The 14,662-nt window shown below is 46.9% G+C and overlaps 2 protein-coding genes across 2 annotated transcripts in view; one reads left to right on the forward strand and one right to left on the reverse strand.

The window, feature by feature from the left end:
- LOC139048705 (uncharacterized) overlaps positions 1–14,240 on the reverse strand; it is a 35,528-nt gene extending 21,288 nt beyond the window's left edge. Inside the window, exons 1-4 of the mRNA XM_070523200.1 lie at positions 14,044–14,240; positions 13,861–13,920; positions 11,134–13,738; positions 1,667–2,874 (exon numbers count right to left, since the gene is read on the reverse strand). Coding sequence (XP_070379301.1) covers positions 1,667–2,874; positions 11,134–13,738; positions 13,861–13,920; positions 14,044–14,070 — 3,900 coding nt within the window. The 5' untranslated portion in view covers positions 14,071–14,240. The remainder of the gene's footprint in view (positions 1–1,666; positions 2,875–11,133; positions 13,739–13,860; positions 13,921–14,043) is intronic.
- A 161-nt stretch (positions 14,241–14,401) lies between these two features.
- The window catches only part of LOC139048706 (monocarboxylate transporter 12-like), a 79,426-nt gene continuing 79,165 nt past the window's right edge, over positions 14,402–14,662 (forward strand). Inside the window, exon 1 of the mRNA XM_070523201.1 lies at positions 14,402–14,554. The gene's annotated coding sequence lies outside the window, so the exon portion shown is untranslated. The remainder of the gene's footprint in view (positions 14,555–14,662) is intronic.

Consider the following 14,662-nt stretch of genomic DNA (forward strand, 5'->3'; position numbering starts at 1 on the left):
GGTTTGCCTATGTAGCTTCATGCTACTGCTGGGTGGATGGCAATATAGTTGCCTTTCATCATGATCACCTCACAGAAAGCGGGGCACATTAGGCAAACAACACTGAGGTAAGAAGGGCGTTCTGCATTCCGAGGAAAGTGACATCAGGGGATGAGGGCTCTCTCTAGTTTCATGTTCAGTAGTGCAAAGTGAAAGGGGGAAACACAAAAATTTTGGAGGATGCTTAAGCTTGACCTTTAAGAGTGGAACGCTATAGCATTGAAAAAATCCCTGACTGCTTCTGACGCCTCCCAGCAACTGCAGCTTATGTAACCGTAATGTTTTCCTGGAGACGCTGGAGGCAAACATTATGCACAAGGGCGAGCTTTGTCTTTCTTCTTTGATGGTGTTGCAAGGAACCGAGCAGGCCGCACCGCTCCTACTAAGACTGACCTCAAACGGCAGCTGGAAAACACTATACAGTAGCGTCAAAAGGGGTTTGTGTTTGAGTTTCTGCATAACAGAATTGTTTTCTTGTATCTATTCAACTTACAATCTGCCACTATCATCTGCCACAGGGCCATTAGCGCTATTGCTTTAAAATGTCCAATGCAGTGTGCACCCAACTTGCGGTGAAATGGTCACTGTGTGGCTTGCAAGTACTGCAACAGGTTGAGTGAGGTGCCCGTTAGTGATTTGCGACACCGTGACCATACCTGCCATGGTAACCCTGTGGCTATGGTACAGCGTTCTTAAGCTTGAGGTCGTAGCTTGAATCCCGGCTGTGCGGCCACGTTTGAAAGGGGGCAAAAAGCAAAATACGCTCGCGTACTAGGATTTAGGTGCATATTGACACGCTTACTTGTTTGTCTTTATCGGGCGACACGTTTCACCGCTTCACAAATGTTATCGCACAGCGCAGGATGCGCCTGCATGTATCGGAAGCTTCTGGAATGTTATCGATGCTTCCATCCTCTGTCTGTGACCGAACCTTGTGTAATCTGATTGCATATGTGCATGACACGAATAATGTAGAACTTTGTGGAAGGCACGCAGGTCCCAGCGATTACTCTGGAACATTCGATGACTGATGTATAAAGGCCGAAGCGCTCGGCCCGCTGATCAGATTTTGATGATCGCCGACTGTGTTCAACGTTGTCGTCATTATTTAACTGTAGCCTGCTTTTGTGGGCACAGGTTCGCCCAATAAAAGTTAGTTTCGTCTTTCACAGTATTGCTACTGTGTTCCTCATACATCACTCCATGTGACAATATTAAAAAAACTTAGGTTGTCAAAATTAATCAGGAGTCTCTTTGTAATCACATCTTGGTTTTGGTACATAAAACTTGAGTTTCTTTTAATACCATTACCACTGCCTCAAGTTTATGTGATATATGGAGTAGTGCCAAGTCATAATTAGGCAGAACACTTGTGTCGGTGATACTTCCCTGAGCCTCACTGATAATGAGATGAGTTTCCTTAGCAGTGGAGTGTAGTAGTAACAAGACTGTTATGTATCTTCTGCAATAATTGTTTGTGTATGTGCTGGGAGGCTTGCTGGAGAGTACATTTGTTTTTCTTCCGTAATAAATTTTAGTTGATAGTTCCAACATGTCGCATTATTTACTTCAACTTGTTTTCATGTTTACCGCTGGCTTTTTTCTAATTGGTAATAACAGTACATACCTTCAGTTCACAGAAGAACAGGAGGGGATTGCCCGTGCCAAGCAAGGAACCACGATGACAGGTAGTCATTTGGTCCGGTTCTTCATATGCAACGCCTGTGTTGTCCCATCCTGCTCCATCATGGTCTTCCTCACTCAAACCATCGTACTTGCCATCAGACCGCACAGGCGAGCTCAGGTCTCCACAGCCAAGCTGCTGGTCGCCTTCGGGACTTGGCACCACACCCCTTTCTTCCGCTTCATCTGAAAACCTTGACATGCCTGAAAGAGCTTCGAGAGAGTTTGAAACAGACTGAGAACACTGGTCTTCTGATGGCAACTTCCTTTCTGCCTCAATGCTATCCCTAAGTGCAGGATCTGGGGAGCCACATTCTGCTTCCTCTGCATCCTCTGTTCCCTGGCTGTGGTTTTGGCCATCAGTGTGTTCGCTGTCAGCACTGCATTTATCGCCTGACTGATGTATCTGCAAGCTCTGTGGCAACCCGCCTGCTGTCTGCCACCTGCCAAGTTCACTGCATGTTATCTGGACTGGTGTGTGGCATGCACTGCTGTTTCTGCAGCCACCAGCAGCTGCCGACGCTTCATTAACCAAGTGTTCTTTTTGGATGGCAATGACACAATTCTGACTCCTGCTTCCATTGTTGTCGGTGTCTGCTGCATTGACAGGCCTAGCAGCGCTGTCGAGATCTTCTGACCACTCGTCGAACATGCCTTCCAGCACTTGCGGATCCAACAGGGCCGACAAGTCCGCATTAGAGGCTGAAGCTTTCTTGCCAACTGAGGCATCAGCAAAGAGCTTCTTGGCAACACACTTTGAAACAGCACCAGGCAGGCAAGTGGCGGTCTGTTCTTCTGCCTTCCTTGCTTCAGCTGCAGACAAAATGGGCGAGCGATGAGAATGCAAATCTGTAGCTTCGGTGCCACTGCCTATTCCTTTTTTGCCAGGAAGGCCAGATGATGGTGCACAGGTACTAGAAGCAAGTTCTGCAAAGCCTGAGGGAAGATCCGATGCCTTGCTGGAAGCACGTAAAGAAGACGAGAATTCGGCATTCTTGGGGTTGTCGGCAACATGGCCAAGACCTTCTTCTTTGCTATCCAGTCCTCCTTTTTCAGCTTCTGTAAGCAGACCTTGGTGTCCATGCGATGGTGACAAGTGCCTTGGTGTACCGGCTAGTTCTGGAGTCAGACTTTCAGGTAGGTCTATATTGTCTGCAGCAATGAGGCAATACACAGATAAGAGGTTTACTTAAACTATCTTTTTGCAAATACATAGGGTAAAACTCTATACGCACGCAATACATAACATTAATTTTGACAGTGGAAACAAGCAGCTGAAAGCCAATATATTTTCCCATCCATCAGTGGCCCACAATGCAACATTGGAAAGTGAACAACATCCGTGCCTAGAAGGTTGTTGGTGCCTCGTACGCAAACTCAATTAAGTCAGACCTTCTCAGACAGTGCTGCCCTCTAAACATGAATAACTTAACCAATAGTATTTCGCTCAAACATGCTAAATGAAAAGTGGATAATTCTCTAAGTATCCAAGCCTGTATTTGGTAACAGGTCAATGCAATGTGTGTGACCGCATGCAATAAGATGAGGGACTTAAGGGACATGAAAAACTTACATTAAGGCACAAATTCTGAAGCCTTCCCTACCTCAGTGAGGAAGTTTTCATTGCAGTTAATCCACCTTGCATCGATTCTGAAAGCTTCCTTACTAAGGTGCCCTTAGTTACTCAGTGAGTTGTGCCCTTAGCGAGTTCTTCACCATAAAGGCAGTTAGCCCAAAAGCCACTTCCATGCAACATTTCCTGTACAAGCACTTTACCTCATCGCTCTCCCATGTGATGTTCGCCTGTGGAGGTAGTGCATGCTGTAACCTGTTGCTGAACGGCGGTGAGACCCGAGTGTGGTATGGAAAAAATGGCCTTTCGCAAGGCAATAGGCATGGTGGTGTGGCCAGATCATGTCACATTTTGTGCTAGCCACTAAAAGTCAGGTGCACAAACATGGGTACACATAGGAACGAATTGGAAAACGCAAATGCTGCATTCGTGCAGTTCTTTTTATTCTTACTCTTGTCCATGCTTGCATGCCTGCCTTTCAATAACGTGAATCCCTGCCAACTTTGCCAACTTTCAGTTATGTCAATCTGTGGCAATCTTTTGTTTTAAGTAAGCCAGACTGTAAGAAGGCAACCACACGTGTGTATATTAGCACTTTGAGGCAAGAGATATTTGACCAACTTCATTTACTTTATAATTGAAATGCATTTAAATCAAACTTATGACAGGTGCCTTCGAGCCGAGATGCATGGTATACGTTTGTTAGGGACCATGAAAACTGATTTTCAGTCTTGATTTCTGCACTGCAAACTAGTTCACTGCATGTTACGTCCACTGGAAACTGGCAATATTCAAGTACATTCCATGTGGTAGAAAATTTTTATTTTTTATTATCACACTTGAATTGTATAGCAGTCTGACAACACTAAACGCTGACAAGACGATTCACACCCCCAGTTATCGCTCCCTCAAAGTAAAGGAAGCCAATCTAAAAAAAAAACATGCCTTTTTGTACTGCAAGCACCAGAAACAATATTAGCAATGAGAAATATGTCATGTTCACAATGCGTTTTATTTTTGCATGTGCAGCTCAGTAGTCAGCTCGAGCTAGTTTCTGCAAGTGTTTTCTGGTTTGTGCTCCTTTTATTGTGCAAGTGAAAAAATTGTGGGCAGTATTGACCAGTAATGTCCCTGCTGCCACACTGGGTTCCAGAATGTGCAGTGGAAGATGTCCGATGTGGTTCCCGACTGTTTTGAAACAGTCAACACAGCAGCCCCACAGTTCCCGACTTCCCACAACACATGCCAAAATGGCATTTGCTGTCAGTAGGAGGGGCTTAAAGGTAGTGATTTGAAAATTTAAATTTCATGTTAAAATGTGTGCTGAAAGCCCAATTTCTTTTTATGTGTAATCATACTGGACCCTCCACCCCCAGTTACAATGACAAACTGAGGATTGGTGGAGAACCCTGTCAAGGCCCTTTTTAAGTCCTTGCCTCCCAAATTATTTTCGAAATAACATTCCAAAATACCGTTCCTTTTTCATGCTAGATAGACCAGCATTATCACATAAGTAATTTGCCAGACATACATTCAGAATGACATATTTGTATGGAAAACACAAATTTTATTATTTCTAAGGAAAGTTGGCTTCAGTGCAGTGCTTAAATTCATCTTCTTCAGCTAATAATAATAATAATAATAATAATAATAATAATAATGATGATAATAATAATAATAATAATAATAATAATAATAATAATAATAATAAAAAATTGAACATCCAAAATGCGTCTTCTCTGCACTGTGAGGGTTGTGATTGTGACACAGCTGATAGCCACGTGACATCACATTTAGACACGTAGAATGCCATTACTTAGTGCAGTGTCATTCTGTATGGCCTTTACCAAATGATGATGACAATGTCATTTTAATGCGATTAGCATTCTTTGCCTACTTTAGCTGTTTTGAGCCTCTCTGTCTCTCTATCTTGATGAAACATGGCTAAAGCGTTGCGTGTAAGGACAAAACAAAGAAAGAATTCACGGAGAACATCGGCGATAGTCCTCCATGGATTCTTTCTTTGTCCTGTCCTTACATGCGCTGATTTAACCATGTTTCATCACGCCAGCAACCAACTAGCTCATCTAAGCCTCTTCAGTGCGTGCGTGTCTGTCTGTCTGTCTAATCTCTTAATCTGACCCCGTGGCGCAAGTTCACTGCCTGTTTTGGCCATATGATATGTGCTCCTAGGTGTGATGCTGTCATGGTCATTCCATTGCCATTCTAACTCCGTGATATCTGACTCTCGTCAGGGTGTCGTCACCACGCCTTCTGCCGCAACCCCTAAGATGTCTAATATGTTGGGCCACTAGGTATGGGCTCGTGGCCATGATGCCGTCGTGCTCAATGCATTTCCGTCATTCCAGCTTTGTCATCTGACATTCATCATGATATTGTCATCGTTCACTCATTGTGACACCTGCATAGTGATGCTGTCGTGGTCGTTTGATCGTCACCATTCCAGCTCCATGGACTGACGAAATGCTGTTATCGTCATGGCATGTACTCCAACCCAGTGATCCAAGTTGTGTCATTGCTTGGGCCACTAGGTATGTGTTTGGAGTTGTAAAGCCGTCGTGGTCATTGCACAATCATTATTTGAGCTTTGTCGTCTGACTCTCATCACACCATCGTTATTATGCCATTGACGTCATACCTCGTTAGCTGTTCCATCGATGTCAATCTTTTTTCGTCATTGTATGTTGGTCATACTGTCGTCATTCAATCATGATTATACAGGCTATGTCATGCCATCATCATAAGACAGTTGCTACCATGCCTCCATTGTCAGACTATCTTCGCAATGCCGCCATGGTCGTGTCATCGTCGTCACTCCAGCTTCATCATCAGACTTTCGTCACTCTGTCTTTGTCACACAGGTTTCGATAGTCATACACTATCGCCATCCCATTGTCCTCAAGCCATTTTCATCACTGCATTGTCATCATACAGTCGCCGTCATGCATTCTTTGTCATACCGTCAATGGGATGCCATCACGGTCGTTATATCGTCATCACTGTAACTTCGACATCTGATTATCATCATGCTGTCGTTTCACCATCACTTCAGTATCGTCATCCCATTGTAGTCATGCCATCGTTTCGTACGACCTTCGCCAATCCATTGACGTTATTCCCTGTTACTCATGGTATACTCATCATACTGGCTGTACTGTTGTCGTCATTCCCGCTTCATCTGGTTGCCACCGTACTGCCAACATCATGCCATTGTCGTCAACTCATTGTCCGAACATTGTCGTTGTTACTTTGTTGTCATTATACCAGCGTCATAATTTACTAATCAACATCTCATTGTCATCATGTCATCATTGTTATGCACCTTTGCTGTTTTACCAATATTGCTACGGCATAGTATTACCAATGACGAAGAGGCGAGCAGTAAGAAGACGACGACGATTGGAGGCTAACGCGGGCTGTTGCCTCTTGGCCAAGTGCGGTGTATTACGTTGCAACTACACTTGTATATAGCTTTTCGTCTGCGTCTTCTTACGTAACATATCTGGTGGAGGTGGACGTTCCCTGTGCCTCGTCACGGAGCTTCGCAGTGGACGGTACGTCGAGCCTAGCTTCATGGCTCCCGGCGATGACAACTCGACTCAGCCGATCCTCCTCTACCATCGCAGTCGACAACTTGTACCCTCATTGACTTCCAGAAAATGATTCCCCTGACATGCCGTCCGAGCATGCTTGTGAGCTCTACCGCGTTCTGTTCTCCTACAACGATATTTTTCACTTTACCGATCGTCCTTTGGCCCAAACTACAGCTGTCAAACATCGCATTAATACCGGCGATGCCCCTCCTATTCATCGCCGCCCGTATCAAGTGTCAACGGCTGAGCGTCAAGTTATTCACGCAGAAGTTCCCAAAATGCTTGTCATGATTATCATAGAACCGTCATGTAGTCCATGGGCGTCACCTGTTGTACTGGTAAAAAAGAAGGATGGCTCATGGCGCTTTTGCGTGGATTATCGGCACCTTAACAGGGTTATCAAAAAGGACGTGTATCCCCTACCTCGGATCGATGACGCCCTTGACTGCCTCCATGGTGCTCGCTACTTCTCCTCTATTGACCTCCGCTCCAGCTACTAGCAGATTGCCACGGACGATCTCGACCGCGAGAAGACTGCTTTTGTAACTCCGGACGGTCTTTACCAATTCAAAGCGATGCCATTTGGTCTATGTAACGCTCCTGCCACTTTTGAACGCATGATGCACTCCCTTCTTCACGGTTTCAAATGGTCCACATGCCTGTGCTACTTGGACGACGTTATAGTATTCTCCCCAACGTTCGCTACGCACCTCGAGCGCCTCTCGGCTGTCCTGGATGTTTTTTTGTCGCGCCGGTCTGCAACTGAACGCATCGAAGTGCCAATTCGGCCGTCGCCAGATTACCGTCCTTGGGCATCTCGTTGACGCGAACGGAGAGCAACCGGACCCAAGCAAGATCCATGCTGTTACGCACTTCCCTGTTCCGAAGTGTGTCAAGGATGTGCGCAGCTTCATCGGCCTTTGTTCCTACTCCCGCCGTTTCGTGAAAAATTTCGCGTCATAGCACGACCACTAACCGAGCTTTTGAAAAAAGACGCCCCTTTCCAGTAGGGCGATAACAAGGCCTCTGCATTCTTGCATCTAATCGACCTTCTGCGCCTACCGAAGTCCGTACTGATGCCAGCGGTCACGGAATTGGCGCAGTACTGGCACAACGCCAGCAGGCTCCTCTCACCCTCCGAGCGCAACTATTCAATCACTGAGCGTGAGTGTCTGGCCCTAGTTTGGGCGGTTGCGAAGTTCCGCCCATACTTAAATGACCGACCCTTTTCTGTTGTCACAGACTATCACGCGCTTTGCTGGTTATGCTCACTGAAAGATCCTACAGGAAGACTTGGTCGCTGGGCCTTACGCCTCCAAGAATATTCGTATACTGTCACCTATAAATCTGGCCGACTACACAAGGACACTGACTAGCTGTCTTGCTACCCGGTAGACGAGCCTGACGCCGCCGAAAGTAGTAGCGCCAACGGCATTTTCTCTGTGTCTGCCTTCGTTAACATCGCCGATGAGCAGTACCGAGACCTATCACTGCGAGCACTTATCAAGCATCTGCACTCAACACCTACCGACGCGTCCGTTCGCCGATATGTCCTCCAGGGCGGCATTCTGTATAGAAGGAACTTCCTCCCTGACGGCTCCATCTACGACAGACTGTGCTCTTTGAGATGCATGACGCATCTACTGCAGGACATCTTGGCGTAACCCGCACATACAACCGCGTCCACCGCCGCTTCTACTGGCCTGGTCTCGCTCACTCCGTCCGACGCTATGTTGCTGCCTGTGATACCTGCTAGCGTCGGAAAATACCTTAGGTGCTACCTGCCGGTCATCTCCAGCCGATCACTGTCCCTGTGGAACTATTCTTTCGTGTTGGATTAGACCTCCTTGGTCCCTTTCCCACGTCATCCTCTGGGAACAAATGGGTAGCCGTCGCAACCGATTACGCCACCCGATACACTATCACGCGGGCTCTCCCTACCAGTTGCGCCACTGACGTCGCGGACTTTCTCTTGCGTGACATTATCTTACTTCATGGCGCCCCGCCACAGCTGCTCACTGACCGTGGTCATAACTTCCTCTCGAAAGCTATCGCCGACATTGTACGTTCCTGTTCCACTCAACACAAGCTGACTACCTCATACTATCCTCAAACCAATGGCCTGACAGAGCGGTTAAACCGTACTCTTACCGATATGCTGTCCAAGTACGTTTCCAAAGACCACCACGACTGCGACATTGCCCTTCCTTACGTCACATTTGCTTATAATTCTTCCCGGCACGACACCGCCGGATTTTCTCCCTTTTATCTACTCTATGGTCGCGAACCAATCTTTCCCCTTGACACGGTACTTCCTCCTGCTTCGATCTCAACAAGCGAGTATGCGCGCGACGCCATCGCCCTCGCCGACCATGTACACCAGCTTGCCCGTGCTCGACTGCCGGACTCGCAAACCACTCAGCAGCGTCAGTACAACGCCCGCCACCGTGACGTACAGTTTTCGGCTGGTGCGTTCGTGCTCTTGTGGTCACCCTCTCGTCACGTCGGACTTTCAGAAAAGCTCCTTTTGCGATATACAGGGCCCTACCGCGTGCTGTGCCAGGTGACGCCTGTGACGTACAAAATTGCTCCTGTGAGCTGAACCTCGTCATCTACTCTGGCATCTAGTGATGTCGTGCACGTCAATAGGCTCAAGGCCTACTACACTGCTTCTGAGTCCGGCCTTTAGTCGCTCCGGGACGGCGCTTTTGCTGCCGGGGATAGTGCTATGGAATAGTATTACCAATGACGAAGAGGCGAGCAGTAAGAAGACGACGACGACGATTGGAGGCTAGTGCAGGCTGTTGCCTCTTGGCCAAGTGCGGCGTATTACGTTGTAAATATACTTGTATATAGCTTTTCATCTGCGTCTTCTTACGTAACAATATCATTCCTTTGTTCTTATTCCATCGTCTCTGCATTGGCATCTTAGTCATCATCATGCCTCCATGCCCATGGGCAACCTTGGCAAGTGAGTGTCATAGCAAAGTGGAACGATAGCAGAGCAGTTGGCATATAACTGAAGCAATGAAAGTCTCAGAATTACCACAATACGTGCTAAATAATCGTCACTTCAAGATATTAGATATGATCGGTCGCTACATCGCTCGATTACTATTCACATTACTGTTGAAATTTATCGCAAGGTAAGTTCTGCCATAATTTTTTCTCTTGTTGCCAACTTCATACATGCTTCTGCCAAGATTTCACATCTTTTTTTCAGTGCCACCTGTGACTGAAAAACATAACTAGATGCGTGTACACACTCACATTGTCTTTGGTAAGATACATTAGCTCTTTTTATTGTGTACTAGCCCAGCTCCTCCATGGTAGCTGGGGTGCAACACATGGACTTGCCTAGCTAATCTACGGTAGGTAAAGTGTTAAGAAAGCAGTGCTTTTGGAAGGTTGGATGAAGAGAGCTTTCAGAATAAACTTGCTTCCTCCACCAGCACTTCACAGTAAAGAGGTGCTAAGATGTTCATAAAAGGTTAGCAAGTGATCACAAGGAAAGGAAGTTGCGAATTTGGACCTAAATCATTTAAGGAGAACGAACCACACGTTGACTGTGTATTAGTGCAGGATTTCCATGCTGTCAATGACGGTGTGTGTCCACACTCTGTCGCCCTTTGCGAGTACAAAAGAGGCGGTGTAGAGAAAGCACATTACCACAAACAGTGTCAACAAAGTGCCGCAAAAATGAAGCATCAATAAGCCCCTCTGCAAAAAAGAAAGAAAAAAAGAAAAGGAAAAAAAAGAAACAGCTGGCAATGCATTTTTCTTTATGTTTGAATAACTTCGAATGTTTGAATGCTTCTTCATTAGCCATTGTTTATTTATGTCCACTGTTATCCTCAATAAAGTGCTATTACAGGAGTGCAAATACAGGTCACAACTATTAACAATGACTGTATATGCATAATTTCATAGCTAACAAAAGCTTGCATTGACGTTTCACATATTACACAGTTGACATGTAAATGAATACTGCACAAAACAATCGGTGCAAGCACGGCTCAACGCAAGATGCTGAGCAGTGCAGACGCCGAGGAATCACTGCCAGATAATTCACGTCACTAAGAACTGGCCCCATATTTATAAAGTACTGGCACCACTTCTCCAATATTTACGTGATATTGTCATTTATGAAAAATGCTTTTAACAACAACGGCTAAACGGCCTGCTAAAATGGATGACTGATGATCTCGAAAAGCCAACACTTACCAGGAGTTGCACTGTCACTCTGGCTAGCCTGGCTGTCTTGTGGCTGATCCACATTCCTGTGGTCTGCAGCACCACTCGTCCGTGCATTAAGCTGTGCTACGACAGTGGTGACAAACTCGTTGATTTCACCTCCAGCACTGTCACTTTCTTCACTCTGAGTGAACAGGTTGCTGTGCGCTGGACTTGTTGCTGCCAAAGCATCTTCGCCGTCGCTACACTCTGAACCTTGCCCATTGACTGGTTCGCAAACATCACTCCGTGTGGACGACATTGTGCACCTTATGTTCTCTAGTTGCCGACCATTTCTGTCAAGTTCTTGTGAAGAACACTCGTCTTTGCCATCAAGCACACGTGTTAAAGCAGTAAACACTTTCCTTGTAGTTCTACAACTATTTTGCTTGTCTACAAGGTGCACATGATTTCCGGACTCTTGTGGACTAGTAATTAGGTTTCTGGAAGCGCTGCCGACGTCATGCAAACACATTTCCACTACCGTGCGCTTCTGAACTTCAACAGCAGTAATTTCAAAGGAGTTGATAGCTGTGCTAACACTTACACCTGACACTTCCCGACTTGTGTGTACGTGCATCGAGCTTTGTTCAACCTCCTCGGGTAAAGCGGCAACTTCACAGACAACTGTCGAAGACACTGGTGTCTCAATTTTTTCACACTGTTTTCTAAAACACTGATCCACAGTACGGCTTGCAGTTCTGCCACCTGGGAACCGAGCCACTTCCGGCAGTTGCACATTAGGTGTTGTGTGCTCACAAACTGGAGAAGATTCTTTTGGCTCCGCATCAGTGGCTTGACTACAGTCATCAGTCATGTTGCTGACACTGCGCACAACAATACCAGGCATCGACCTCCCCTTTCTGCTGGACCGGCCACCAGGAGCCACAGTGGAGCTTGCGATACTTTCCAGTTGAGCAGAGCCCGAAGAAACAGAAGATTGTCCTTTCTGGCGGCGACTACGTCGGGTCTCTCGTTTATCACAGTCTGTTGCATTCTGTGGCACTCCATTCCCCTTGTCTGGCAAGAGCGACAGAGCTACGGAAGCCGACTCAAACCTCCTAGAGGACGTTGGTGTCTGGAGCACAGAAGGGCTATCGGTATTCATCCGTCCCTTGACCTGTTCTGCACCTGTGCGAACGGCCGTCTCATCACAACACTCCTCTGACAACAACCTACCACAAAACCCATTTTCAAGCCTCTGTGGATTTGCTTGACCAGGCATGCCCTTCGCGTCCCAATATTGATGCAAGCCCAGTTTCTCAAATTGCAGCTGAAATGTAGAGACGGGTAGCTGACGTGCTTGTTGAATGAGCCTTTGAAAAGCGCCCAGGATATTCTTGGCCTCTCTGCTCATCGGTCTCATTACAGGAGGGCTGTGAGAAAGCCTTCGTTGTCTGAAATTGTAGCTTTTTGTTTCTGCAGCGGCCGATAGTGCCGGTGGCTTGCACATTGTCCGCCGCCTCTTGCGCTTGGGAGACCATGACTTGGAACTGAGAGAATCTGAAGTTTCGGTTGTTTGCCACTGAGGCTCTGTCATTTCGGTGCTCTCAGTTGCAGGCTCTTCAGTAACTGTGACGGTGTCTCTGTTGTCTTGGCTGTCCAGATACACCTCCTGCTCTTCGAACATCTCCTTCTGGGAGTTATCCACATGCTCGTCATGCAAGCTCTCTCTGTCTGGAATGGGCAGCAACTGGACATCATTCTGAACAATTGATTGTTTTTCGTGGCATTGCACAATTGGCATGGCTACATCGGCAGAGGTCACACATGACTGTTTGCAGCTTCTTCTACCTCCAATAATGCTGACATGAGACGACCTTGCAGTGTGCTTGCCATCTTCTTCGTTTTGTTGAAATAGACCCACCGATTGGTTTTCATGTTGGTTGACTCCACCTCGTAGATTGCTAGGCCCAAAAGCAGCAGGAAAACACTCAGCTGTGCTAAGCACTGCCACGCCTTCGCGTTTCGAGATGTTAAGACTGGTTCCTGAACACAATTCCTTCCCCGAACTAAAGCCTGCTGATATAGGATCTACGCTTGCTTCGGTGACCGAAGTAGGTGCACTGTGGACAGGGCTCACGAGATATGGCGAGAAGTGCGAGGTGAGTTGTACTCGAGAATCACGGCTTGTTTCAGCAGGCGATCTCTCGACGCTTGAATATCGGCAGTCATCGGCTCTCGACGGGTGTTTCTGTTCCCCCTTTGATGGCCCGGGAAGCGCGTCCGACGGCGAAACTCTTTCACATGCCGACGCACCGCATGGCTTAACTTCACCATCTTGGGCACTGGCAGCCGCTTCGCGTTCACCGATCTCGGTTCGCGTCCGATCGACGTGCGAACGGCGTTCACAGGCACTTTCGTCTGTTTCCCACAAATCAACTTCTGTTTCCCGTAAATTAATGTTTTTTCCTTGCGAATCTATTCTCCGGAGCGGCTTCGACTGGCAAATTTCACTTTGAGAAAGCGTCGTTTCAAGCGGTCGTAGAGGTGACCGAACGCCAAGAGAAGCCAGCAATCGAGTGTCTTCTACCGCGGTGGAGCTGTTTTCGGCGCTGTCGTAACTTCTCTTCTGAGCAGACAGACGCTTCAGTTTCTGTTGGCGCCGAGAAGATGAAAGAAAGGAAGGCACCGGCATGAAAGCATGTCACCATGCATCGGAGTAAAGATCAAGTTTGCCGAGACAAACTCAAACGAAGACACAGGCAAATAACTAACCTGCAACTTGCGTTCCTTTCTAGCAATCTCCTTGCGCATCTTCTCCAATTGCCCGAGGATCTGAAGAGAGACGAGCGAAAAGAAAGTTTCATTATAGAGCCAACTTTGCTCAAAAAGGCGGCACAGCTGGGGTTAACTGCGCGATGAAAAGACAAATTAAGTGTTGAAACAGAACTCAGATACCTCTGATTGTCGGCTAGAGACGTCCATGGTGATGTGTTGGCAATATTGCGAACTGTCATCCCAAATTTCGCGAGCCCGCGCGGCTTACAGAGAAAAGTTGGCAGCGATCAGAACCAAAGACTGGCGCGCGCCGCCATGTTTTTCTCTCTCCGCCACCTGCTGCTCGCAAATCGTTCCAGCAGTGTACTCACGCTTTCACGCATCTGAATACACTGTATAATTGTTTGATCCTTATTTTTGATGCTTTAAGTGCAGCAGTTTTGAGAATAGCAGCAGCCTTAAAAGATCAAGACTTGCTCTTATTAGTTCTTGTCGCCAGGTGTCCCTGAGGTTCTTGGTGTGTTGCTGGCCAGCTCGCTTTTAGAGCTGTTTAGCTCCCGACCAGCCAGCCAGTGTGCGTCGGTTGTGTTGACTCTTTGGTTTTCTTTGTTGTAATTCCTCAGTTTCTGTTTGGAAACGACGCTACATAACTTTTATCTTCTTCATGATCAGCTGAGAGACGAATTATGAGGTAAGCAAGCCGTGATCCTGTTTACCTTCGTGCACAGTGCGTTGCTGCTTTTTTTCTTCAATTTTTTTTTTCCCCTTAGACTACCCATCGTCGGCGCGCCGCAGCTGA

Source organism: Dermacentor albipictus, chromosome 8 (genome assembly GCF_038994185.2).
Source record: "Dermacentor albipictus isolate Rhodes 1998 colony chromosome 8, USDA_Dalb.pri_finalv2, whole genome shotgun sequence".
In the NCBI taxonomy this organism is placed as follows: domain Eukaryota; kingdom Metazoa; phylum Arthropoda; class Arachnida; order Ixodida; family Ixodidae; genus Dermacentor; species Dermacentor albipictus.